This window comes from Coturnix japonica, chromosome 4, assembly GCF_001577835.2.
Source record: "Coturnix japonica isolate 7356 chromosome 4, Coturnix japonica 2.1, whole genome shotgun sequence".
Lineage (NCBI taxonomy): Eukaryota > Metazoa > Chordata > Aves > Galliformes > Phasianidae > Coturnix > Coturnix japonica.
The window spans coordinates 30,270,711-30,298,266 of NC_029519.1; the positions used below are offsets into that span (position 1 = coordinate 30,270,711).

A 27,556-nucleotide genomic window follows, 5' to 3' on the forward strand; every position below is an offset into this window, starting at 1 on the left:
AGATCTTTCTGGAACGCGCGGCGCCCGCCGTCTGCGCGGCCCGAGTCGTTCCGGAAAGTGCCGAAGCCGGAGCCGGCGCCCGGCGGACAGCCCGGCGGGCGGCACAGCGCGCCTGCGCAGAGGCGAGGAGGCGCCGGTTGGTGGCCGGTGCTCCGCAGTGGCACAGAGGCGGCGGCGGCCGGTCCCAGCAGCGCAGCGCGGCGGTCGCAGGGCGGCGGGGAGCACCCAGCGCAGTCATGTCTGTGGTCGGCATCGACCTCGGCTTCCTCAACTGCTACATCGGCGTGGCGCGGAGCGGCGGCATCGAGACCATCGCTAACGAGTACAGCGACCGCTGCACCCCGTGAGTAGCGCCGCCTTCCCTCGGCCCGCGGCTGCCCTTCTCCCCCGGCCCGGCGCTCCCCGAGGCGGCTGCGGTGCGGGCCGGGCTGTCCCGCGGGGCCGCTCCCCGGCGCCGGCTGCTGCCCTGCCCTGCCCTGCCCTGCCCTCCCCGCCGCGGGCTTCCGGGAGCGGCGCGGTGCCGGTTCCGAGGCGGCAGGAGGGGCTGCGTGCGGGTGGGAGGCTGGGAGAGGCGCCGTGCTCCCATCTCTCGCCATGACTTGTCCGTGTCCTTGGAGCACCGCGCCGTGCGGCACCGCGGGCTTCTGTTTGTTTCCGTTGCGATGGCTCTGCGCTCGCGTGCTGTGTCCCACCGTTCCGTTCCGAAGCGGCGGTCGGGGCTGGCACAGCCGTGTGTTGGAGGCGGGGGGCAGCGCGGAGCCGTGCGTGCCTCCCTGCGGCCGCGGCGTGTGTGTGCGGGCAGAGACACGGGAGATGCCGAGATCCCCCGGCGGCTCCTGCGGCGCCCAGACCGAGAGCCGGCTCTGGAAGTTGTGCCGCTGAACCCCCCTGCCCCGTCCTGCCTCTGGCGCTGCGCTTCGCTCGGCGTGCGTGCTGTGCAAGCAGACCTGGTGTAGGTTTCTGTGTATTGAACGCCTTGTTACTAATTTATGAGTCACTGCGCTTGCAAGGATTGTGCGAAGTGGCTGTGAAAGTGAGCTCAGGCGCAGCTAGTGAGATAACACACGTGTACATAGAGGCGGTGGTTAGACACGGCTGGATTTCTTCTTTTTCTCTGAATTGTCACATTGATGGGAGGCACAATATAGAAAAGAACTTCCTTTCTAATGCTCTAAAAGCAAACTTTAAAATAGAATACTTCTATTACAGAAGCTTATTGAAGTAACTGGATCTTATTTCAAGCAGATATAACACTTAAAACCATCCCAACTTTTCTGCTTTGCATCTCATCAATCATAGTGCAGTAACTGAGAGCTTTATCTGTGTGTCCCTGTAGGAGAGCTTACATCACCGAGAGACCTGAGGTTAACTAACAGCCATCATGGGTGAGATGTGTCCCAAATACTTGGCACTTAATGCCAGATTTACCAAGCAACAGCGTTTGTTGTGTTGGTGTAACACACAGTAAAAATACCTGAACCAGTGCTGGACAAGCTGGGATGCTCCTATTCACAGCGTGTCATTAAGCTCCTTAAAGAGAGGGCAGTCCTGAACGTGCTTGCTGGGGCTCGTTATACTCTCTGGATGAGGCTAAGAAGCATGGCCAGCACCTGGCTTTGGAGCACATTCAGGTACATGTGCAGTGCTGGCTTGGCAGTGTCAGAGCACGCTTTGTATCTAGATAAAAGCAGTGTATATTTCTAGAAGACAGTGCATTGTCACACTTCAACGTGGTGCTCTTTAAATGCTGAATCCTGTGTCCCAAATGGTTAAAAGGTTCTGGCGATTCTTTACGTCAAACCCGTTTCCTATAGTCTTAGTGTTGTTGGCATTTATAAAATGTGCATCTTGGAAGCTTTGGGATAAGCATCGCAGAAAGGAAAGGTTCTGTTGTGAAGCTGTGTCAGGAGGATGTAGAGTGCTCAGTGTGGCTCCAGCCTTGGTGTCTGTTTGGTGTTAACTGAGACCTGGCTTTTTCCAGCCGGTCAGTTGCACATGTTTCCAGTGAGCCCGGGCTGCTGAACCCAGGGCACGTGGCTGTATCTCCCCGCTGTGGTGCTGTGCAGAAAGTTGATTGTTGATAGCTCATGATTTTTAATAACTACTTCTTTCAGGCCACATGCAATTAGCACAGTCATAAGCTGTCATTAAAACCATTCTTCAGAACAGAGCATGGAAAGGACTGCAGTCTCCCGGTGTGGAGAGCTGCTGTTATTAGAGCAGTCCCTGTCGTGCTCAGATCCTTGCTTCAGAGGAAGCCAGGATGCTTCCTGAAGGGCTGTCTCGGACAGGGCTGCTGTGTTTGGAGGTGAGGAGGGCACCTTTTGTTGTTCAGCATCTGCCTCCCAGCCAAGGGGGAAGCCATCCATCCCCATGTGCTGGAGCTAAGGCGAGGGCACTGCAGCAAGGCTTTGGGGCTGAGCAGCTTCCAGCGTGGTGCTTCACACTGCGTAGAGGTGTCAGCAGGTAGTGCTGCCAGTCAGCACGGTCACACAGCCACACCAAGATCACATAATATTGTGCCAACAAGTTGTAATCTCTATCAATAAGCTAGGGTTATTGAAAGCCATTTAGCAGCACCAAAAAGGTAGTACATGATTTAAAATGTAGGGCAGCTTCCATTAGCAGCGGTTACATCTGGTGGAGGTTCTGTGTTCAGTGTGGTGGGATATAGAGTAGAAAAGTTGGCTGATGATGTTATCCAAGCGTCCCCGGTGCCCTCATTGTGGTGAAGGTGGGGAGGAGGCAGGAAGTCGTCTGCTGAGCTGACCTTTATGCATTCATCGAACAGGGAAATTTAAACCTTATGGGTCTGTATTGTAGCTGTTAGTTACTAATGAATGGCCTCAGGCAGATCCATTCCCGGATGGGAATCAAGTCCTATTTCCAATCTATACAAGCAGAGCTGGTGTTTGGGGGTGGGAAATAAAAGCAAGGATCATTAGCAGTACTTGGAAATACACTGGGGCTCCAATTGAAGTTACGTTGCCTTGTTACGTACGTTTCTTGCATGTTTTCTTGCTCTTGACATTGGAGGGAAGGCGGTTGGGGAGATAACTAGGGGGTATCTGTGCTGCTGAGGCAGCTCTGGCCAAGGGGTTGGGAGAAGAATGGAGCTGCGGGCTGCTGAGGAGCTCCCAGACCCATGAAGACTGACGTCTGCCTTCAGTTGGCAATCACTGGGAGTGCCTGTGGGTTGTGGGGTTGGGCAGCTTGGCTATCTCAGACCTGCCTGTTATTTTTAATTACTGTCTCACAGTGATCGTTGGAAGTTACTCCTGTGGTGTGAATGTAGTACCGCCAGACTTGAGGATTCTTGTTTCAAGATAACTTGCCTGGTGAAGTTCAAAGCTTCATTTTCAATGTTCCAGACTACTTCGGTTCTGAGCTGTCAGCCAGAATTAACTATTAATTCTTTATTATGTAATCCATAGAATACATCTGCTTGTAAAGAATTCCCTAAATGCCCTGAAAGCAATTGTGGTTGCTGCACTAATTTGCAGAGAGTGAAATAGCCAGAATTCCACAGTAAGTTCCGGTGTTTCATACGGTAATGCTGTTAATACCGCAACCATATTCTTCCACTGTAGATTTTGGTGTTTTGTTTAGAATAATATGGATATAGTTTATAACATTTTATTTTAAATCTCTATTTCTTTATGTCTCTTTTTTACTTAGAGCATGTATATCTCTAGGATCCAAGACGCGGGCCATTGGGAATGCAGCGAAGAGCCAGGTAAATGGGTGGAGGGGAGCAGGGGGGAAACAACAGCTTATTACTTACCTGACTTGCTTCCTGTTGAGCTACAGAAAGAGAACTAGGAAATAAACTTGATATTGCAAATGAGGTTGTCTGTTACAAGTGTGCATTTTGCAATATCACTGCTTCAGTATTCTTTTAATCTAGTATTTTTTTATTCTATTACAAATCGCATTGTCATTAAGAGTAGAGAATGGGAAGAAGTGGGACATCTTACCCAGTAGGGGATTTTTTTCCTGACCATTTGTGACAGTGAGAGCACAGTTCCAAATGCCATCTCCACATGGGGGATGGGAGGTGTAACTGTGCTGACAGGTTTTGAGGAGCTGAAACAGCAGTTGAACAGCTTGCTATTGATGCTAGCTCTTGCTGATAAAGTAAAATTAATACATCTGTGCAATTCAGTGTTTTAATACAGAACTTAGAAAATAAATTCCTCTAATTGTCAGCAACTTCACTTGCAACTTAGGGGAACAAAGAATTGCTTTGGAAAGAAAATACTTAGAAAGCTTAAAATAGGCAGTGTGAGTCTAGAAAGCCAAAGCAGATGAGGTTTGACCCTCGTTCTTTACACTCAGACATCATGTTAACAAGCTGAAAGGAGGAGGATGCCTTCCTCATAGTGGAGTGCAGGGAACTGGAAATGGAACAGCGGCTTTGCTCAGTGGCAGTGGAGGTGACCGAGTCCCTTGGTAGCATTCGGTGCATGGCAGATGATGTGACAACTTTTGTTCCTAGAAACTTGACACTGTTAGCTTAGCCCCTGAACCTTGCTGTTGGGAAGGTGTCCTGCTAGTAATGTTTCCTGCTATTCAGCTGATTGTTTAATATGAACTGAAATAGGTTTAATATAGTTTAATAATATTGTTTAATATGCTGAAATAGGTTACCCTGGAGTAACTTCTTTTGATAGCTTAATGAAATATTACGTGTGTGTGTTTCTGACTAAAAATCTTTCCTTAACGTAATGCAGGGGAAATGCTCGTAAAACAATAGGTGTAGGGAGGCTTTATCTTCTTTCCAAATGGAATCTGCATTAGAGCATAATTTTAAAAGAGGAGTGCAGTGTGTAGACTTATTGGAGCTTCATATAAAGTGAATGTCGGTAATAGCTGTATTTGTTGCTTTAGTCTGCAACTGCTTTGAGTTGTAATCTATCAAATCTTGCACCCAATGTCAGAAAGTTTCTTTAAAATAAAGGGAACAGCAAGTTAATGGCTATTAAAAGAAAAGAAAGAAAACTTGGGTTTTATAATGGAGACCATAGATCTAAAGAGAGTGCTTCTTTCTTCACACTCTGTTTTGCAATAAACATATAGAAACTGAAGTGTCTTCAGTACATGCATTAAGCCCAACATAACAGGAGTTACCGTCTGAATGGGTTTCTGTATTGTGCATGTAAGAGGTAACTGAGAATATCTTTCACAGATCGTTACAAATGTAAAAAATACATTGCATGGCTTCAAAAAGCTGCATGGAAGAGCATTTGAAGATCCCTACATACAAGCTGAAAGGGCCAAACTTCCTTATGAACTTCAGAAGATGCCGAATGGCTCTGTAGGAGTAAAGGTAAGTTAGAACTTCGTGTGGAGCCTCTCTTGCATTAGAGACTGGCACTTCAAGCCTTTGCCACATGGTGCATACTATATAATTATGCCTCTTAGTGTACACAATATAAAGAAGTATTGCATTATCTCCCTTGCAGATGTCCTATAAATCATTACAGTTGCTAAAGCCAGAAACATTAAGCTTCGTTTTCATTCATTTTGAATAAAACTGTGCAATAAACCTGCTCTTTTCAAGAGATGAAGAGTGCCTTTTTCCCTGCTTTTCTCTGAGATGTCTGTTATGGTTTCTCTTCATTAGCTTTCTGTAGTCTCATTAATAGTTTAGACCCTACTAGGTTTACCTTAGAACAGGTGTAATTACAGTGTGTGATTATTCACGGTATCTTGGTTTCTCTTATGGCTGCATGGAGGCCGAGTTGCAGAAAACCAGGGAAATTCTGTCTCAACATTGAATCTGAGCAACTTATTTCTAAATTATTTCCAAATTTAAAGCTGTTGGAAACAGCTGTTCTCAACATTCAGACTTTATGGCTTCAGTCTCTGAATGTAGGTCTCAGAGAAGAGATCACTATGTCTGAGAAGATACTTGATTTTTTTGTAGGACTTCATTATTTTTCTGTTATTTAAGTCAAATGTGTTCTTCTGACGCTATTTTTTTAGGTAACATTTCAGGTTTTTTCTCCTTTGCTTTGTTTTTAATCTTGGGCAAAGCTCTTTGCATACCTACTTGTCTGGCAAAAATACTTGTTGGTGAAAAGTGTTGTCCATTGTTACTGACAGCATTTAAAGTGGGATGATTTGTTAGAGCATTGCAATTTTGTCTTTCAGGTGAGATACCTGGATGAAGAGAGGCTGTTTGCAGTAGAACAAATTACGGGAATGTTACTGGCCAAACTTAAAGAGACTTCAGAAAGTGCTCTGAAGAAACCAGTGGCAGACTGTGTTATTTCAGTAAGTTGTCATCCATTTACTCTATTTTTGCTCATGGATAACTTCAGGTGAGCTTGTACCATAATGCCATAATGTGACATTGAGGAGATGCAAGTGGTGAATAGAAATCACGTTGTATAATCACACTGACAAAAACTTGGGCCCTTATTATATGTTTTTCCAATTGATAATGTTGCTGCACACGTACATGAGAACATGGAAAACTTGAGTGTGCTTTGAGGAAAACAGACTGTGTGAGCCGATAGGGGCTGGTTTGCTGGAACGTAACTTGCTTTCTCTAAATGAGAAATATTCTAATGTAAAGGCATTTCTTTCCTAGTCCCAAAGAACTCCAAGTGTACAGTCAATTTCTTTGTTATATAGTTTAGTGCCATTTGGTTGTATTGCATTTGAAAGTTGCCTGGAACTTACTGCTTTGAAGATAATGTAGATTTAAGAAAGCTGAATTACCTATGTCTGTTTGAAAAGGTCTTGTTTACTTGGCTCATCTGCTTGGTGGCTTTTTTGCTAGGCTGCTCAGCCACAGGGGCGAGCAGGGGCAGTGGAACGTAGGCAGGATTTAGAGAGGATTTGTTTCTAATACAGAAGTCCTAGATGTCTGCTTTTCACACTGTAAGATCAGAGATTCATCAGAACAATAAAAACTTCATGGAAGTTTTTTGGTGCTTAAATGTACATGTTTAAAACACAGGTTTGAATTTTACTCGTACTTCTTTTGTCGTGGTTTGAAATTTTAATTAAAATAGGCAGTAAAGTGGATTACTTGGTTGTTCTATTCAGACTGCCTTATTAATCTGAGGTTAGTTTATAACAGTTTCTTGTGGTATTGAAATTTATGGGCTTGTTTAGTGGGTAAATCAGACTTTTTTGACTTAGAAGCCTATATATTATATCTAATGTAATTATTTCTTGGAAACAGGTACCAAGTTTTTTCACTGACACGGAGAGAAGGTCTGTAATGGCAGCTGCTCAGATTGCAGGATTAAATTGTCTGAAGCTAATGAATGAAACTACAGCAGGTAAAGTCCTTGTGTGCGCAGAAATAAAGCAACAATGCGTATAAATGTCTTCTTAACAAATGATTGAGTCTGTGAGGGCTGTGACACACTACTGTTACACAACTAAGCGCTTGGGAAAAAGCTATCGAGGCTTATATTGCCCAATCCAGCTTGGGAACTGGAAGCAACAGTAATGGAAGGAACAGTAATGGTGAAGCTTAGGGGCCATGAGGAGAGTTCGGGTTTGGTAGCCACAATATGGTGCCACTTAAATAGCTCCCCTGCTTGTGAAGTGGTTATCTGTGCTTACCTCTGCTGTACCATGGTGCTGCAGCAGCTGGTAGGTTGGGAAAGCCTGAGCCAGCTTCAGAATCAATCCAGCAGTGTTATGCACCTGACCTAAATCCTCAACTGTTGTATTAAGTAGCACTGTAACATTGTATTATTGGATGTAACTGCATATTTTCTGTCTGAAAGATTATGATAAATCCATTATTTAACTGAGAGGTGTTGTGGAGTCTTGTGCTAAGGGTGGTATTTTCCATGGGTTTGCACTGCTGTGTGCATCCAAATGACCTCATCCATATCCCTTCCTAACTTGTGTTAGCTGCAGATAAAGTTCTCCTTTTCAATTCTTGATCAAACAGTAATGCAGCAGGTTTTTCTTTCCAGCTTATCTGTGCTGAAATAAAAATTAATCTCACAGAATTGTGAGGAGGAAGTTGTTAATTTGTTTTTTCTCATAAGCTTTTTTTTTCCTTTTAATTGTATTTAAGGGGGATCTTACGAGGGTGCAGTAAAACACCCTTCATGTTTAACTTCTCACATGTGGTTTAAATGGTGCCTCTACACAAACTGCATTTTTATGGAGCTTTATCGTAAGGCTCAGTTGATTGTATCATTTGATGATATTTAGAATCCTAGATTATGGCATTTCAAAATAGTCAAATTGAATAAAGACTGTGGGAAAGTGACAGTTGAAGCTTATTGCAAATCTGTCAGTCATAGCATTGGCACAGCTGTTAATTCTATGAAGTAACTTCTTCACTGCCCTTGCCTGGTTTTGATGAATTCAATGGCAGAGTATTAAAACATGTCCCATGTCATGGGATCTAAAGTTGGAGCGGTTTAAACCAGTCGTGTAATTTTTATTGCTATAAGTTCTTCTATGAAATCTCAACAAGCTTTCTATATAAATGCTGGTTTTGAGGACTTAGTTTTTTCCTAAACAAGTTTGAAAGCTTCTTGTTGAACATACCTGAGTTGTGCAGAACTGAGCTAAAATACTGAGAGTAATCTCAAAGGAGAGTTACAGGTGTGACTTTCTTTATATAAGAATAATAACTGCTAGACAGTAGCAAAAAATAACCTTCCTGATCAAATCCTAAACATTTTAAGTCATGATGCTAATGTAGTGTTTTGGAAGTACGCAGCATGCAGTTGCTGTTGGAAGAGGTGACACAGAGTGGTTGAATGGCAGTTATGAATTAACACGAGCTAATAGTAAAACTATACATCAAGCAAATGGCAATACAGAATTAGGCAACTCATACAGCCTGAAAGTCATGTCTCTTTGTGCCCAAATATTCTATCAGAGCAGAGTAATGGAAGTATTTCGTTTAAGTATAATTAGCACATTTCTACTTGTAGTGCTTTTAATGCATGCTTCACATCTGTATGCAGCTCTGCCTTGACATCCTCACGTTGTTCTTTTCCAGTTGCACTAGCCTATGGGATATACAAGCAAGATCTGCCAGCCTTGGAAGAGAAGCCAAGGAACGTGGTCTTTGTAGACATGGGGCATTCTGCGTATCAGGTTTCAATCTGTGCTTTTAACAAGGGAAAACTGAAGGTAATCTCTTTAAGTCTTTGCAGTAAAATACCATATTCCCAAAGCATTTAATGAAAAATATTTTTATGTGGAAAAAAATCTATAGCAAATAGTATTGAAAAATACTATTGAAGAATGTGAACTTTTAAGACTATATGAAATTGATCTTGTATCTAAAGAAATGTTATTAGATAACCTGTTTTCTGGTTTGTTTGTTTTTTCACTTCCATGCAGGTCTTAGCTACTACCTTCGACCCTTTCTTAGGTGGCAGGAATTTTGACGAGGCTTTGGTAGACTACTTCTCTGAAGAATTTAGGACAAAATACAAACTGAATGTAAAAGAGAATCCCCGAGCACTGCTCAGATTGTATCAGGAATGTGAAAAACTAAAGAAGCTTATGAGTGCAAATGCTTCTGACCTTCCACTGAATATTGAGTGCTTCATGAATGACCTTGATGTCTCCAGTAAGATGAACAGGTACAGTGCATTATTTTCATGAAGTGTGATCAGACCTGGTATCTCAGCTGTCTTGTAATATGAAACATTTTCCCTATCCCTGGCAGAGCTCAGTTTGAGCAGTTGTGTGCTGCCCTTCTGTCCCGTGTGGAGCCTCCTCTAAGAGCAGCCATGGAACAAGCTAGTAAGTAGGATTTGGATTCTACCTTTGGTTCTAGAAAGTAATCAGTAATGTGGTTATCCTAGATCTCTTTAATGATTATCTTTTTAATGTATTTTTGTATTCATTAGAATTGCAAAGCTAAGTACTGAAAAGTTAAATGTAAGTTCCATTCATATGCTTGCCATGTATGCATGAATCCCATTCCTGCCTCATTTAGTGCACAAATGCATATGCAACCCTGACTTATTGACCTTCATTCACCCTGTGTAATGGAAAAGGTTGGGCCATGGAAATACATACGTATTTTTTAAGGAAAAAAAAAAAGGGGGGGGGGGGGAGGGGAATGATGGGGATGGGGGAAAACAGCATTCTGTACTTGGAACACTTAGCAACTGTCTGGCCAGCCTGTTCCATATGTGATACATAAGTCTTCACTGACCTAAGAACTTGGCAGTCTGTTTTCAAAATATTTGAAGCATGTGCAAGTAACAGTTTCTTTTTATTTGTTTGTTTAGTGTGGTGTAAAGGAGAGAAATAGACTTTCCTAGAAAAAGATTTTTCTCTATTTTTAGCATCTTCAACAAAAAGGAAAATATTCCGCTTATTTTTTTAGTTGGCTTGATAACTAATGCTGGAAGTAAGAACTCGAATAACTGCTGAGCATAAACATACAAGGACTGACAGCTGTTTGAGATTCTGAGGTCACTTCATGCTTGTATCTTGAATCCAGAATTAAAATTAACTTACAAGCACAGTTAACTATCTATTTTATGGTTTTAGTCAAGGGTTTTGCTTTTCTTATTGGCAACTAAAATTAATCCAAACATATGATGAGGTACATTTGGGCCTTCTTTTATTCTTGTCTGGGAGGGATGAGAAGTGTTGTGCGGTAGTACAGGGCTGCCAAGGGAATCGATCCCACAATTGGGGTTATGTCCACTGGAAAGGAAAGAGTACACATAGACAAGGTGTCTTTGGAGAACAGCTGTCACCATGTGAGCTGTATTTGATGCTTTGCTTCTGCATTTTCCAGGACTGTGCAACCAGAAAACTTTTTAGCCTGCAGGAGGGATAAAGATTTTAAGGTGCTTCACTGCAAATCTGGTTTTAAAGATTTTGTTGGCAATTTAATCAGTTAATCAGTGCTTGTTATTAATGTATAGTTAATAAAGAGATCTCAGTCTAGTTTTTGTTGCAAAGACAGCTTTTTTCGGTATCTTGATGATAAGTAAAGGCAACATGCACTCTTTCTTCTAGAACTTCAGCGTGAAGATATCTACGGTATAGAAATAGTCGGTGGGGCTACTAGAATTCCAGCAGTGAAGGAACAGATCTCTAACTTTTTCTGTAAAGAAATAAGCACCACACTAAATGCTGATGAAGCTGTTGCAAGAGGCTGTGCCTTGCAGGTATGGATATTGAAATTCAGTATTGCTTGCTTCATGTGATGTACTACTGCAATGTAACTAATCAAAACCAAATAGCATTGTAGGATGGAAGAAGATGAGCTCTTGCTTGTTTGATCAGCTGGTGACAGACCACATCAGAAAAGACTGTATTACATTTGGTAACTTGTCACTGTCATATTAAAGGGAATGACCTGTTGAATTAGATTGTCTAAATTTACTGGTTCACTTCTGTGTGAGTCATTTCTAAGATTGGATTGTATCTTTACTGACAATGACTGGGGAAACTGTGTTCATTCAATTAATTAAAGTCAGTCCAATTATCTACCAAGTCAGTTCAATTGATTATCTACCAAGACTAAGAAGTTTCTGTTTATAAAATGCTGTGGGAAGCTGGACCCTCCATGTGACCTCTATGTAGTTAGATATTAATTAATTGCTGTATTGCTGTTTATTTTTCTGCATGGATATAATAAAATTCTGATCTTTGTTTTCTAGTGTGCAATTCTTTCCCCAGCTTTTAAAGTGCGGGAATTTTCCATCACTGATGTTGTTCCATATTCCATAACTTTGAGATGGAAATCATCTTACGAAGAAGGAACAGGGTAAGTTGTATGATACTTACTGAGAAGTATGATGGGGTGTTTGTATAAGGAAAAACTTTGAGTTGTGGAGAAGGCCTTTCAGACTTTGAAGTTGTCATCTGCCTCTTTTACTTCTTGATTTCCAATTGCTGCTTAATAATTGGAAAAATAGTTAATTTGAGAGACATCTGTGTGAACTTGCTTAATTTTAATGGTATAATATGCTTAGTCCATCTTGAGACCTACTGGACTTTTATGCACAGTTCTGGTCAAAAACTTTAAGTAAATAGGTTATTTGGTGGCTTACTTAGCATGGCTGCTGATCCATAACATAGCCTGATGATCCATTACTTTATGCTCAGTGGTTTACATTTACATAATATTTTATTGCTGTAGGGAATGTGAAGTCTTCAGTAAGAACCATGCTGCTCCGTTCTCAAAAGTAATTACTTTTCACAAGAAAGAGCCTTTTGACCTGGAAGCTTTCTACACCCATCCGCATGAAGTGCCTTATCCTGATTCCAGAATAGGTAGGAACATGTAAATAAGAAAAACAGCTTTTGTCGACAAGGAAGAAAAAGTTTTCCCTAATGAGTTTTTCTTCCATGTTTCCTATGTTATAGTAAAGCCTCAGTTCTGTAGAACAGCACAGAAGAGTCTGCTTGCCTTTGATGCAGTGCTCAAACTGTAGCGACGTCAGATGATAGCAATTACTAGAAGATTTACTTTCTTTGTTCTTCAAAAATGTCACTAGAGTTTAGTGCTGTGTTGTCTGGTTCTTCCTACTTCTGTAAAATGAGGCAGGATCCACCAGCACAGATTTTTTGAAGTAACTGCATCAAAGGAGCTGTTAGTGCTATTTATCTGTCCAGATATGTATTTGTGTCACTTTCTGCTCATCTGTGAATGTACTGTGTAGATGTTTCCTGAATGAGTCCAAAGGATCAGAGTTCGTTTCCTGGTAGCTCATACCACTCCACTCATAGTTAGTAATTGACTCCTCAGCATCTTTAAAACCAATTTGTGCTTTTATTTGCTGACCTAGAAGTCAGGTATAAACTTGTTACTCCCTTTTTGGGTGTCTACAAGATACCCATCTTTAGGACAGAGCATTCTTATTTGTATGTGCACAGTCCGCAACACTTTCGCTCAACTTGGAGCAATTTTCAAAATACGAACCGAACTTGTTTCCAGAAGCCTTGATGAATGGGCTGTTCAGTCTCCAGATGTCCACTGTATCAGTGTAGCTGAATCCAGAACCTTTCTCTGTTAACTTTTTTCAATGCTAAGTTTGAGTTAAGTGGATGAAATAAACAGTTTGAGGTGAGTCGCAGAATAGTTTCTCTACTGTGATGGTTAGAAAAGGCAGCAGAGAGGTTTAATGCTTAATACAATGTTAGTGAAATCGTCCTGGGGCTGTACAACTTAATTGTAAGTGACATACCTGTTTTTAATTTGTCTAGCTTCGGTTTCTGTCATAGAACTGAAAACTAAGTAGAAAGTTTTTAAGTAAAATTTATTTGAATGACATTGTGATTTAAATTAACCTTCAGGTTGTGGTTTTGTTGGTCTTGCATTATTATTTTATTATTTTTTAAAATTTTCTGATGTTTTTTCTTAAGGGCGTTTCACTATTCAAAATGTTGGTCCCCAGCATGATGGCGACAACTCCAAAGTGAAAGTTAAAGTGCGTGTCAATATTCATGGCCTTTTCAGCGTAGCTAATGCTTCTATAATAGAAAAGCAGAACATTGAGGGAGATCACAGTGATGCACCGATGGATACTGAGTCATCAATTAAGAATCAGGGCAGAGAGGATGAGCTGGTATGTAAACATGTAAATATCTGCAGTCCTTGTAATTCGAACAAGAGATGATAATTGGAGGTGAAATCATAGCAATTTCCAAAAGCTATATGTTCTTTTTCACCCTTGCATTATTCCTTCAGTTATATAATGTTTGCCTGCTTGTTTGTTTGTTATTAAGGTACTGGTGACCTTGCACTAAGAAAACAAGACTGTGAAAACAAGTAGATTCCAAGGGGAAATTTTCTTCTATTCCTTTTTTTTTTAGCGTACCTACACTAGTCTTAGTATTACTGTGTTGCTCTCAAATGGCAACAGAATTAATGTGTTCTGACAAATGAATTCTAAAGGTGTGGTTTTTTTGGCTTTTTTCCCAAGTGCTACATCTTTGTTGATTAAAGAACAGATGGTGGTTTTTTTTCATAAGCCTTCTTCCACTGAGGGCACTGAATGTACTTCTCTATATGTAGTTCTTATGAACTGGCTTAAAAGCCTTGAGGGGAAGTGAATGGAAATACATGTGTGATAGCGTTGCCATTAATACTGAGAAATTTCTGTTTTAGTTGTCATTATATCAGTGCTAGTCAGCACTGCAGTGCTGTAGAAGTGCCTGCTCACAGAATTCTGCCTGTTAGTTCTCCCACCCCAGTGTAAGGAGGATTGTTTTTCTTGCTGTTGTCTTGCACGCTAGAGGTAGATAGGTGAGAGCTGCAAGGTACAGCTCTTAGACTGATGAGGTAGGTCTGAGGGCTGGGTGGCAGGGAGTGCTTTTGTGGCTAGGTATGGTGCACTGGCAGTGGTCTCTGTCAGTACCTAGCGGTTAAGTGCTTTGCATCTGACATTTGCATAGAAGTGAATTGCCTGGAAGTGACATAGCTGGCATTTTGTGTTATCGGCATACTGCATGTCGAGGTTGTTAATCTTAGTAAGTACACTGTGTTCAGTACAAGGCTAACCACTTCCATCCTCAGACTTTGTCGGTTTGTATTACTTCCGTTTATCCTAATACATCTTCTGTTTTACAATGGTGCTTGTCAGCAATTACCTTTCATTATTGAGGATGATACCCTCGACTCTGAGGATGAGGTTTGTAGTGTATGTGTGTATTTCCCACATCCCCTCACCCCCAGCTGTTTGTGTAGGCAAGGTAGTTCCTTCTAGTTATTGCCTTTCTTGTGTGAACAGTAAGAACAGTAAAGAAGGATGTTGTTCTGTTCTGAAATGAGAATGCTTAACTTTGGTAAAAGTAGCCTATTTACTTCCTACTTTCATCACTAAAACTTGCCCATACTAACTAATGCACCTAACCTGCAACACATGCACCAGTGCTAGAGTCTGAAACCTTTCAAATATTTCTAATATTTCCCCAAACTAACAGTAAAGTGCTTTATATGCATATGTGGTTTATGAATCCATGAGTTTAATTTCTTGTGAGAAGTCAAAGACAACTTCAGTTACATCTTGACTACTCCTCACCATCTCCTCACTATTTATTGATGCCTTGAATTTCCAGATATTTCCAAATAATCATTCTGAAAATGTGAAACTTTTATTTATTATGATGTTATTAAAAGTCTTTGCAGTGACAACAGGGAATCTGGAAATTTGAGCTGAATCAAGTGGTCAGCTCTCATAATTACAGTGATGTCTTCTAAGACTCTCAAATCTAGAATGAGGCGTAGTGAACTAAATTCAAGTGAAACGCAGTGTATCCAATAAATACAATTGGTCTCATGCTGTAAAAGGCTACCACAGAAATTAATTTCTGTGGTTCTGTGAGGCAGGTGCAGGCAAAAATTACAATTACGAACTTGTGCTTTAGATTAGGAAGTTTAAGGGTTGGGGGAATGTTATGTGTTCAATGTTCTGGCTGTTCCATACAGAGTCTTTAGTTACTTGCCTGTGTTGGTGTTGTGCTTGTAGAATTTTATTTGCATATATTTTGTGTGTATTTATTTAGAAATTAAAATGGAGTATTCCCCAGGCTTAGTATAATTCTGTGGATAGCAACATCATCATTATTTAAAGAGGGACAGGCCAAATAGAATATGTTTAATTTGAGAAAGATAGAAGCTTTATTATAAAAATGGCTGTTGAAGTAATGATTAAGTAAAAGAACTTGTTGATACTGAACTGAGCACATGTGTTCTGTGATGTATTTTGATAGACATCAGTCTTAAATCGAACCATAAACCTGTGCGTTGTTATGCAACTCTTTCTCTAGGATAAAATGCAGATTGATCAAGATGAAGGTGTTCAGAAAAGTCAAGCTGAACAGCAGAGCCAAGCAGATGAGGAAACCGAAAACGCAGGAATTGAAACAAAGGTTTGTACTCAGTATTGACAAGGAAATGCAATGTTGCTTCCCTTAGAGGGTTGTTGTTTTTTTTTCTGCCTTGTATTCCCAAATTCCATTCCATTAATCTCCTTAGTTGTGATTCGTAGGGACTGTATTTGGAAGAGCAAAGCTACACTGCAGTGGTTAAGATAGAAATTTACCTTAGCACTTGCCTTTTCAGTGTACTAAGCTAAGACTTTTGAAGTAAGTTTCCTTAATTTAACATAGGTTTGAAGTAAAGGTGAAATTTAGGGAAGCTTGAGAATCTTGGAGAAGAATATGCAGTGTCTTTAGGTTTTTCCTAAGTTTTCCAAACAGCTCTTCACGTTGTTTGAAGAAATTAAATTCCACCAGTTTGGTTCAAAAGTAAAGAAACAGTGATTATGAATAGCAGGTATATAACTGGTGCTTCATTTGCATACAATTAATTTGTAGCTTTTACTGTTTGTTGTCTTTTTTTGCATAACTGTAGCAATATTTTAATTCTTTGAAGTTCCTTACAATTGCAAACTTTACAGGCTTCTTCTGGAGACAAGCAAGATCATCCAAGCCTGCCGAGGGCTAAAACAAAAGTTAAGAGTATTGACCTACCTATCCAAGCAAGCCTCTATAGGCAACTGGGACAAGATCTTATCAATTGTTATATAGAAAATGAGGTAAGAAGCGTGAACAGGTGATGACTCAGATTAACATCAATAAGTAATTACTTTGCACAACCATAAACATTACCTTAGAACTTCTCAAGGCTTTGCCTTCATTAAGGACTTGGATTTTGCTTACTTTTAGTTGGTGCTTTTTTTCTTGGTGTAATAAATCAATTTTACTAGTAGTGCGTAATTACCCAGATCTGAGTGTAATCGATCAGACTGTCCTTACTGTGAACAATCAGTGCCTTTCTTATGCAGGAAATTCCTAAGCTTTCGAGTAAAGGCTGCACAGTCTGTTATAGGAATGCTAATTATTAGTGACTATCCTGAATGGGTCAGGATTAGCATTTGCAGACTGTTTTTTGTGCTCTACCAAGGCGGTGTGCCTGGCTAGATCAGGTTTTTGCTCTTACTGTGCTTCATCACCAGGAAAGGTAATGGAAAGTATTGCTTCTAGAGCGCTTGCTTTCCATAGAATCCTTGCTTTACTACATCTTGACAGGTGTTATCTGCCATTGCAAACATCACAGCAATTTTAGGTCCGTTCTGAAAGATGGTCAATGCAAAGACTAAAATGGGAAATAAGTTTTCTAGAGCAGAATGACTTCCAAACCAGTCAGTATGTCTGGTTTTTGTGATAGTCAGACTGTAATTTCTACCTGATCCATTTATGCTGAAGCACTTGACAAACACCTTCTGAATATGAATAATTCCCACCCCCATCCCACCCCATTTCAGTTCTTCCTGAGGTAAGAATAAGTTACAAAGAGGTGAAAATTAAATAAGTTTTGGTCCTTTTTCTGTTACAGTTTGGGAAGAGTAATGCTCAAGTTTGATACCTGAAATTCTTAGTTCTAACTAAGCTTTCATCCACCCTAGGGTAAAATGATAATGCAGGATAAGCTGGAGAAGGAGAGGAATGATGCTAAGAATGCAGTAGAAGAATATGTGTATGACTTCAGAGACAAACTGTGTGGAGTCTTTGAGAAGTTCATCACTGAAGAAGTAAGTCTCACCTGTGTGTTTCAGCTGTTGGAAAGTAATTTTTCTAACAAGAGCTTTGAGTGGTGTCTGTGGGGGCTGCAGGAGTCTATTGTCTCAGAATGTGAAATGAATTAACTTCAGAAATAAAGATAACTATGCATCAGCCTGGTATTTGAATTGCAAGGGCCATGAATTCTGTACTGTCTGAGAACTTTCTCAGTGTCAAGAAAGGATTCCGTATGTAGACAAAATGGTGACAGATACCGATGAGCATGACTGGGTAGGAAGAAGAAAATAAGCAGAAAAATGAGTGCCTAAAGCCCTGTTTTATTATCTGCATTTTATTTATTGAAAAATATGGTTCCTTCCCCTCTTAAAAGTATAGTGAACCTGGTGTGTTGCTGAAGCCCAAGTAAAAGAGAAAACTGTACGCTTGGCTTTTGCAAAAGCAAAATTGAAAGAATGCTTCTATAATAGATTCTAACAGCTGTATGTGGAAGTGTCTGGTACACAGGCAACAACTTGCTGAAACAGCCCTTCAGCAGCAGTGGTTTTTAAGTCTACTCCATGAATTACCTGGTTACCCAACAGCACGTTTTGTTCTTTGCTAATTGAAAGCATCTCTGACTTGTTTCATAGGATACAAACAAGCTGACCTTGATGTTGGAAGACACAGAAAACTGGCTTTATGAAGATGGAGAGGACCAGCCAAAGCAAGTCTACATGGATAAACTTCAGGAACTAAGAGTAAGGCTTTAAGCTCTTTAGAAAGAGGGGAAGGGTAGTAGTGTATATGCACATGACATGGCTGTTGTAAATAAATATCTGCTAATGAGAAATGTGTATGTGCCTGCCTATGTGTGAACTTGATAAATCCAGTAACTTCAAAGTATGGACGTCCAGGTTGTATCTGGATGGTACTTAATTGTGTGATTGTAATATGTAGAACTAGGAATGCTGTTACGTCAGTTGTCCTTCTGATATGAAAATGGTCAGTTGTGGGCAGTGTCTAGTGATGAACAGTAAAATTAATCACTGTGTGAATTTTTTGTAATTCTTGCTGAAAGAGGCTTTTAAGTATTCGACTGTTCTCCCAGGTATTCAAAACCATGCCTGAAAATAGATGACTCTAGTTTTCTTGTTTACAATGGTCTTCAGTAGCTATATCATGAAGCAGAAGTTTTGGTCTAATACCAAATAACAAAGGTTAAGGAATGCTTTAACAGTAGCTTCCACTGTATTGTTTAATTTGTAGTGACCAAAAAAAACACCTTAAGTACTTTGAAATTTTAATAATCTTGTGGGCAAGTGTAAATTATGATGAATGGCTGTTTGGTTGTTCGAGGCTATGTCTCTAGCTTTAGTTCCAACTGTTTCCTCTCAAGTGATGTTCTTCTTGTGGGAGGGGTAATTGGTGGAAACATTAATAAGGGCAACTGTCATCGTGCCTGGATGCCATTATGCATGAGAAGGGGAAGATCAGACAAGAGATAAAAGAAAGTCAAAAAAGTTACAGTTTTAAAATTTAAACCATCCCTGCAGATTGTCTTGTTTCTCTTCCAAGTGCTCATTTTGCTAAAAATAACTACAAAATCCTGAGCCGAGAAAGGGCAGAGCACTAATCCTTTATTTCAACTTCTGGGTCTTTTTGTTGATGGTGGCACTGTGCTACATGGAGTGCAAAGGTTGAGCTCTTGAATGGGTGTGAGAAGGAGGGAAAAGCCATGCTGCTTATGATTCCATTTTTATTCTTTGACTAAAGTAAACCAAGCTTGTGTTATGTCAAGATCTTTATTTCTGGGAAAATGAATTAGTTGCGATATCTCACTTGGTTTTATGTTTCCAGAAATTTGGACAGCCTATTCAGGAAAGGTACATGGAACATGAGGAGAGACCAAAAGTTTTAAATGAACTGGGGAAGAAGATTCAGCTCCTTATGAAAGCAGTAGAAGCGTACAAAAATAAGGTAGAAGCGTATTATTTAGGGGATGATCTGTGTGTGTTTGAATTTGACTATAGGATATAGTTTTTTATATATATATATATATATATATATATATATATATATATATATATATAAAAGAAAAAAATCCCCCAGGATTTAAGTTTTAAGCCACTTTAAGATGACTTGTGCTTACAGTCCTGAGAACTTTTAAAACTGTTCTTGAAGTTTCTTTGTGAGTGTGATTTAAACAGTTGTGTTCTTTATGGTGACTTGTAGCACTTTTCTGAAATGCCTACCTTGGTGTTATCTATATATATATCTTGTTTCTGTAACCCAAAATGTTGTATGTTGGGGTTAGTTACTCAGGTGAGTCTGTTCTCATGCAAGTTCATTACCAGTCTGTGTTTAAGCAGTGTGCATTTAAGAACAAAATTCCAATTACCTTAAAACTTCCTGCATTTTGTTCAATGGCTATTCTTCATACCGAACGTTTGTTTAAATAACTGATTTCTAGTGGGTTATAGTAATGTTAATCAGTTGTGTCCATTAGACTCCTAATTGATCGAGGAGAGTGTAGTAATTGATCAAAAACATCTTTCTCCCTAGGATGAAAAATATGATCACCTAGATCCTGCTGAGATGGAAAAAGTTGAAAAATACATTAGTGAGGCTATGAACTGGTTGAACACCAAAATGAATGCACAGAACAAACTAAGTCTAACTCAAGATCCCATTGTCAAAGTGGCAGAAATAATGTCAAAATCAAAGGTAAAAAAATAAAAGTTTTCATATGTGTTGCAGTCTAGTAAGCTTTTCTTGATAAGATTCTGCTATCTGTATTGAGCTAGAATAGCATATCTGAAGAAGATGGTAAAGCTCTAAGATACAGGGGCAGCAGCAGCAGTTTTATCAGCATTCAGCCCTAGCTCTTCACTTTACAGGAGTACCTTTGAGTAGCTCTTTAAAAGCATCTGGAGTTAAGCTCTAGTTTTGCTAGAAAACCGATTCCCGTAGGACTTAAACAAATCAGAAACTTTTTTCTTTTAAGCTTCTAGATTTGATAGAAGTCTAGTCCTTGAAAACAGTAGTATTGATAGTTACAAACCTAAAAGAAATTTGAGACGTTCTAGTTTAATGCAGTTGCTGTGCCACCAAATAACTTGTTCTCTCACTTTTAACTAGGAGTTGGATAGCTTCTGTAATCCTATTATATACAAGCCCAAACCGAAGATAGAACCTCCCAATGATGGGCAGTCAAAAGCTAATGGTGAACACAATGGACCAGTGAATGGACAGAGCAGTACTGAAACAGGACCTGATCCAGCGAAGGACAATTCTCAGCAGACCAAACCATCTGGAGAAATGGAAGTGGACTAAATATTGCATTTCTGTTACTTAAATAGTGCACAGGGTCCATTCTTTTGGTACACACCTCAGATGTTCAGTTATTCTTAGCCAACCTTCTGTCATTTGTTGCTGAGTAGTTTTGGAAGTGTTTCATATTAAGTACACCTCTGATGTTTGTTTCCACTGATGCTGCTTATGTGGAGCTTTAGCCAAATGTAGATTGTATAAGTCAGTTTAAGCTTTCCCAATATATTTTATATCAAAACATACAGAATTGATATATAAATGGCAACAATCTACCTTATTTAAAGCTTTTATTGTGGATAAACCTCAGCTCCTTTATTCAGGAAAGGATACTGTATTGCACTACTGATGCTCAAGTGTAGATCTGATTGCATCTTTATTTTGGAAAAATATTGGAATTGAAGTGGCAACACTTGTCACTTGAAGCACTGACCTTTTCTAGTTATTGTATTGTTATAATTTAAATATTAAAATAGAGGTTAGTTGGCATACTAGTCCATCTTGTTGATGTACCATGACAACTGTATGGTCTCCTTCATATAAACTAATACAAGCATAAACATTTTTTTAGATTCCCATACCACTAATAATCTTAGTTAGAAAATACCAGCATAATGGCTCTGCCATTTGCTGAAATTAAGTGAATGGTCTCATTGCACATTGCTGTACATAATGGACTGTGCTTATAGGATGATGCTAATGATAATAGTATCAAGTGGTAGAATATACAAGGACCTGCATAGCTTTCCCTTGAAAATGTCTTGCTGCACATGTTACCCTTTCCACTTGGTTTGTTTTGAATGAAATCTACATCTTGATTGCATATCATGCTGGGGATGAGAAACAGCAGAAATTGTGCTGTGTGAGCTGGATTTTGGCCTAATGTTGAGGTTGCTTAAATGCTGTCTATTGCAAACTTGAAAAAATACTAAGCGCTTATTTAAGCCATGGTACTTGGCATTTTGATCCTTTTGATCAAGGATCTAAACAGAAGAGTATGCAAACTGGATATTACTACTCTAAGGATAAAAATCTACTTGATGAATTTGCATAGCTTATCAGTTATCCTTGCTCATTTACTTGATCTAATGGAAGTGTCTATTATGTATTATACAGCTGAGTCACTAGTTTCTTTGATCTGTCTTGGACGTCATCAAGATCCAGTGTACATTCATATATACTGAATGTTTCAAGCCAGTCACAGTGGTACTGTAGCACTTGTTAAAACAAGCCAGTTTTCTTTTGCTTGGAACAACTCTGTTACCAGAATAGAAATGCACTACTTTATGGAAAATGGTTTTTAGCCAAGTTAGCATAATTGACTGGGATGAGTTGCAGTGTAACACTTCAGTGACTCGAACTTTGTTGCAGAAACAGATATAACTGTTAAGGCATCACATAACCTCGCTGCTGCTGTAAGCAAGCAAAGGTCGTGCTCTTGCTTGCAGTTCTGGCAGCCGTTTTATTTTCCACCATGCCCTTGATATTTCACCACTGTTCCTGCTGTGGCCTCTGGCTCAGTCTGTGGCTGATAGAGGTGAGAGGTACTTGGCACCATCATCACAGAAAAAGGAAGCATCATATACAGCTACTAAACTAACTCGAGTGCTAGAGTCGTACCTTCATGAGTGACACAAGTGACTGACACATAAACAGCTCCCCTAACACTGTTTACATATTGGAAGCCTTTGAACAAAAATGGAATGGTGTTGAACTGTAGCTGCTCTGCAATCTCAGTCTTGATTTCCTCTGATGTAATTTACACGTTTGGCACCAGAGTGGTGAATGTACTTCGGTGCCAGTTGTCCCTAGTGTAAGTCAGTATGTGACTGGGCAAACTTTGGTCCTGTAGGCTTTAACATGAATATCTTAATGGCTTTTCCACAGTAATGACTAGCATTCTTAAGTACTGGCTTTCTAAAACCCATCTGAAGATTGTTTTGTCAAGTAGACCTGCTGATACCTGGCAGGTGAAGAGCTTAGACAGTGGGAATCTTCCGTGCGAGCTCTTCAAGAACTGGAGATGGAAATGTCATATGTAAGAAAAAAATCTTTATTATGCTCTTGATGGTTAGATGTTCAATACAGTATTATAGGTGGTGGAAACCTTCTTTAAACATGAAGGACAGAGTAATTCTACAGCTGCTTATTGTGTTAAGCTTAAAAGCAGGCATAGAAAAGAGTCTTACTAAAGTTTTATTAATAAAATAGTGAAGGTTTTCGCCATGTATCTGCTCTGTCTCTAGATCCCTGTGGAGAGCTGCCTGCACTCAGCAGGTAGCAACTGGCTGCTGGTCACAAAGTATGTGTTACAAATCCCATTTGTAAGAGCAAACTTGTTCATACTACAGTGAAGGTAAAATTAGCATGTTAACATGTGACTTGTTAATCTGTAATCCGTTATGAAGAGAAAAACTTCACCAGAACTCAAACATAGGATTCGCTACTGCTAGAACCCATAGGATTCTCTACTACTAGAACCATACACAACTTGAACAAGAGGTTTTGCATGCTGGACTCAAGTGAGTTACCTTGTGGCCTCCCTGGCGGCTCCAGAATGAATATCTTCCAATGTAACACAACTGTGGTGACTGACAATAGCGTGTTATCTTGTGTCTTGTAACAGCTATTTATTGCTTACATCTTTTTTCATACCTATTAATCTTCTGAGAAAACATACATCTAATGTTTGAAAGTGTTCCCTCCATCTCATAACAAAACAAACAAAAAAACCAGGAAGCAGCACCGTAATGGCAATAGATTTTTTTTTTTGAGTGGAGGAAAAAAAAAGTCTTCAACTTATATAAAAATCAGTTATTAAAGAGCAGAACTATTTCCTTGTGTTTTTCTAGGATGACCTTTCCTCTTTAACAAGCACCAGTTCTTATCCCTGCTTGAGCATTAATGTCCTTGCTTAACAAACAGCTTTAACATTGCTTTAACACACAGACTTGCTAGTAACTATTTTAAAACTGCTTCATGGCTTGGTTTGCATGTGTAGCAGGTTTTTTTTGCCATCACTTAAGCTTTTATATCTTCTTTTTAATCTGACAAAGGAGTTTTAATATGGTACACCTGTCTTCCTTGTTTAGTTACTGATTTGGCTGTGGATGTCTGAATTTGAATGAAGAATCCTCTCCCTTACCATTTGATAGTGCCCTCCTCTTACTATTTAAATGCTGCCTTTGGAACATGCTTATAAAACATCAGTAGGCAGTTGGGGCTGAAATCCTGCAAGCCCTTTGGGTGAAACATGTAATGCAAGTTGGAGCTGGGGCTTCACAGGCTTGTGCCCTGTCTGGAGGGGCAGCACTGGGGGGCAGCTGCTGTTACTGACCTGTTCCTTCTGAGGTGAACAGGTCTACACTGACACCATGCAGTGTGCCTGGTGCCATTCAGACGGTACCTTTGCTGACCTTGCTTTCAGGGCATAGTACAAAGGTTTTGTTTGTTCTACTTAATAGTGAAAGCTGTTAAATCTAAGCATACAAACTGTCAGTTGCCTTTATATCCGCAGAATTTGAAATTATTTCATTTTTTGAAACATCTCAATATGTTGAGCTCCTATTTCTGCTATAGCTTCTTCCTGTTAATGTCTTCTCAAATATTCCATATGAAAATGTTTTTTGGTTTTTTTCTTTTTTTCCTGTGAGGATTATGCTTAAGCATAATGTTAGGGAACGGGCTAAGAAATAGAGACTTTTTTCCTAGGTCTTTGTTGGCATAGGTATTACTAAGAAGTTAACAGCTTAGTACTCTGGTTGTCCATTCAGTGTGATTACCTGACACCAGTTCTCAGAACCACAAAACCATGTTCCAGGTACACTGCATTTTCTGGTTTGGAGTACCTTCCTTGTTATAGGAAGAGAAGCTCAGTGCAGTTCCTGTATAGAAGCTTCAGCATGACCCTCATTCTCCAAAACAGGGCTTTGATTGTTGCGTTACTACATGGCAGTGCTTCAGTGGGCTGATACAGAGGCCCACTGGAACTGAACTCTAGATGACCAAACTTGAGTGGTGAATCAATATAGTTGCTAGAAATACTAAACGCTTACGTTACCTGCTGCTATCTACACGTTTTCTTGAAACTGGATGAAAGAATACTGTTTCACTACCATTCTCATTATTCTACCTTCTTTTTTAGCCTTTGGAGCATCAGAAAACAGAGGTAGGAAAAAAATGCATTGCTTAATAAAAGCCATTGACAGCCTTGTAAATTTTCATTTCAACTCCATTATAGTATTTGGAGTGGAAATAAAAATTCCTGACACACTAGAAATTGCGTGCTAGCTGACTCCTATGTGCACACTTAGTTCACTCCAGTTGACCTTGAGGATATCAACCAGCTACCATACATGTAAGCAACAAGTGAACGCAATTGAATGGGACTGTTGGTGCTACGGCAGGAATTGGCTCATAAAATTTACATGACAGTTGTTAAACGCCATTTTCTGTCTTCCTTATGAGAGGAAAACACATGAAAGTGAAAAGCAGAAATCACTGCAGTGTGATACATGAGGAGTAATTTAAATAAAATGCGGTTAATGCCCACCAGCCACCCTCATAAAGTGCTCAAATGGTTTAATTAAGTTAGTTGAAAAGGAGTTAGTTACTGAATGTTGCATAGTGGGAAAAGTTTGTTTACATATTTGGAACATATTTCCACAGGATGGGGGGGAAGAGATGGGGATGTTAGAATTAAAGGCAGTGTTAAGTATGCAAAATGTTTACTATGTATGTAAATGGGATCCTGATTAGTGACAGATCATGTGCAAATTGACAATACTCAATTTATTTTTGAATGGCAATATAGATTGTCAAGGTTGTGTATAATGATAATAAATATATAAAACGCTACTTGAAACATAAATGACCACCGAGACCTAATTTTTCCATCAGTGTTCTTAAAAGCAGCTTTGCTGATTTAATGGATGCATTTAATGCATGTTTGTCCAAAAGACCACAAGTAAGAAACAACAGGCATTTCTGCCTTGCTCTGTCTGAATTTGCTGACAGGGTTTCTCTCATGCTTCTCTCAATCCCAGCTGCTGCAGACTCATGTCTGCGGACAAAGTTCCCCAAATTGGAGCCCAAAGGTTCTACTGCTCTGCCTCTAGGAAAATGTGGTCATTTTCACATCTGAAGTCACATTTGTGCATTTGGAAAAGTACAAATTGCCAAATGTCAGTTAATTCCTCTTTCACTGAATGACTTACTCCAGCTTTTGAAAAAGTCCTTTGAACTGCTTGGGAAAGTCAATGGCTTCAGGCATTGGTGGTTCTCTGAGAAGACCCTGAAGCACAGCCGTAAAGCAAGCAGTTAAGTCATGAAAGAGGCAGGAGCTGCTTGCTGCGTGCCTCAGTGGTGCAGTTCCTTTATGTTCTGCCAGACTGCTATGACTGTAGGATACCTGCATACCTTGTGTAATTCTATGAAAAGACACCATGATTCAACATCTTTATCATCCTGAATATGTTTTAATCAAAAACTTATCCCGTTTCCTCTGGGTTTTACACACTTGGAGCAGAAGTCAAGAAATAAACTAATAGAATATTTCAATGGTATTGTTCATCTTACCAGCAAGGTTAGGGACTTAGGAGTAGACAAAGGTGCTTCTTTAGCAACAAATGAAACAAACATGAATGTCAACATGCATGCAATATATGTATAATGAGGGTTTATGAAGTTACAATCTAAAAGTTAAATCCATGTGCTTAATGACAAGGGAAGAAAATGTGCTAACTCAGCTGGTTTCTGATAAATCAGGATTTACCAGAAATTGGTTTTTGATTTAAGAATGTAAAAATCAACCTTAAGACATTCAAGAGAGGACTAGGGTAGGTTTTTTTCTATAACTTCCTTACAATTCTAAATCACAGAAAAAATGGTATTTGCATTTAGTTTTGCTTGTAGGGAAATAGAGCCACAGTCTAATTTACTAAATTGTCCTGATAGGTTAAGACAAGCTACCTTAGTTCATACAAGAGAAGCTGATTCTGTAAATATGTATCACTGTGGTACTATAACAAATCCTTAGGTAACTACTATGTCTTGCTTTCCTTTGACACTGTGACAGAAAAAAAAGCCACAGTGATCTGCTTGCCCCCAAATATGTGCTGATAAACTTCATTTGTCTTAACATGCTGACCTAAAGCCTTCATCAATAACTGGACAAAAGCATAAATTACATCCTTATGTTCAGTGGCATTTTGTTTTTATGGATAATGTCAATAAACCAATTTTAGAAGCCAAAAGGGCAGATGGTAATGTATGATCTGGGGAAAAAGGATAAAGAACAGGAATTTTTCATGCAAGCTAGTATGTTTCATACAACAAGAAGTATGGTAGACCGTAGAACCAAGAAGTCTGCTCTCTTGGCAAGTCTTAATAATGGTCTAATTGTTTCCATAATGATACAGGCATGATGTCATCCTGGCTCCAGCATTCAGACAGTGGCTAATCTTGCAGGTGCTATCTACAGAGGCAGGATTTGACTGCACCAGACAAAGTTACTGATACAATAACATCACAAAGAGATGCAAAAGATAAGGAGGAAAAAAGTTTATGCTGGCACAAGTGGTGAAATTCCACTGAATAACATCTTTGTGGTACCTAGTGTTATTGTCCAGCACAATAGGCAGAAACAGAATACCTGCCCAGCTTTGATGGCATTTATATAAGCAGCGTGGTCGTCCTGTAAGCTGGACTGAGGCATGTTGCTGTAAAGCTGTAACTCCATGGAAAGGAT

General features: G+C 39.8%; 1 protein-coding gene and 1 long non-coding RNA gene across 3 annotated transcripts in view; one reads left to right on the forward strand and one right to left on the reverse strand.

The window, feature by feature from the left end:
- LOC107313224 overlaps nucleotides 1-27,556 on the reverse strand; it is a 40,674-nt gene that overhangs the window by 5,756 nt on the left and 7,362 nt on the right. The gene's annotated exons all lie outside the window — the stretch shown is intronic.
- On the forward strand, nucleotides 5-25,678 carry HSPA4L (heat shock protein family A (Hsp70) member 4 like). The gene is made up of 19 exons (XM_015861303.2): nucleotides 5-343; nucleotides 3,679-3,736; nucleotides 5,189-5,329; nucleotides 6,157-6,279; nucleotides 7,199-7,298; nucleotides 8,996-9,129; nucleotides 9,343-9,587; nucleotides 9,674-9,750; nucleotides 10,987-11,138; nucleotides 11,634-11,740; nucleotides 12,116-12,249; nucleotides 13,342-13,544; nucleotides 15,748-15,849; nucleotides 16,380-16,517; nucleotides 17,388-17,513; nucleotides 18,132-18,239; nucleotides 19,339-19,458; nucleotides 20,044-20,205; nucleotides 20,620-25,678. Exons 1-19 carry the CDS (start codon nucleotides 237-239, stop codon nucleotides 20,812-20,814), a joined length of 2,532 nt encoding a protein of 843 aa, XP_015716789.1. The 5' UTR covers nucleotides 5-236; the 3' UTR covers nucleotides 20,815-25,678.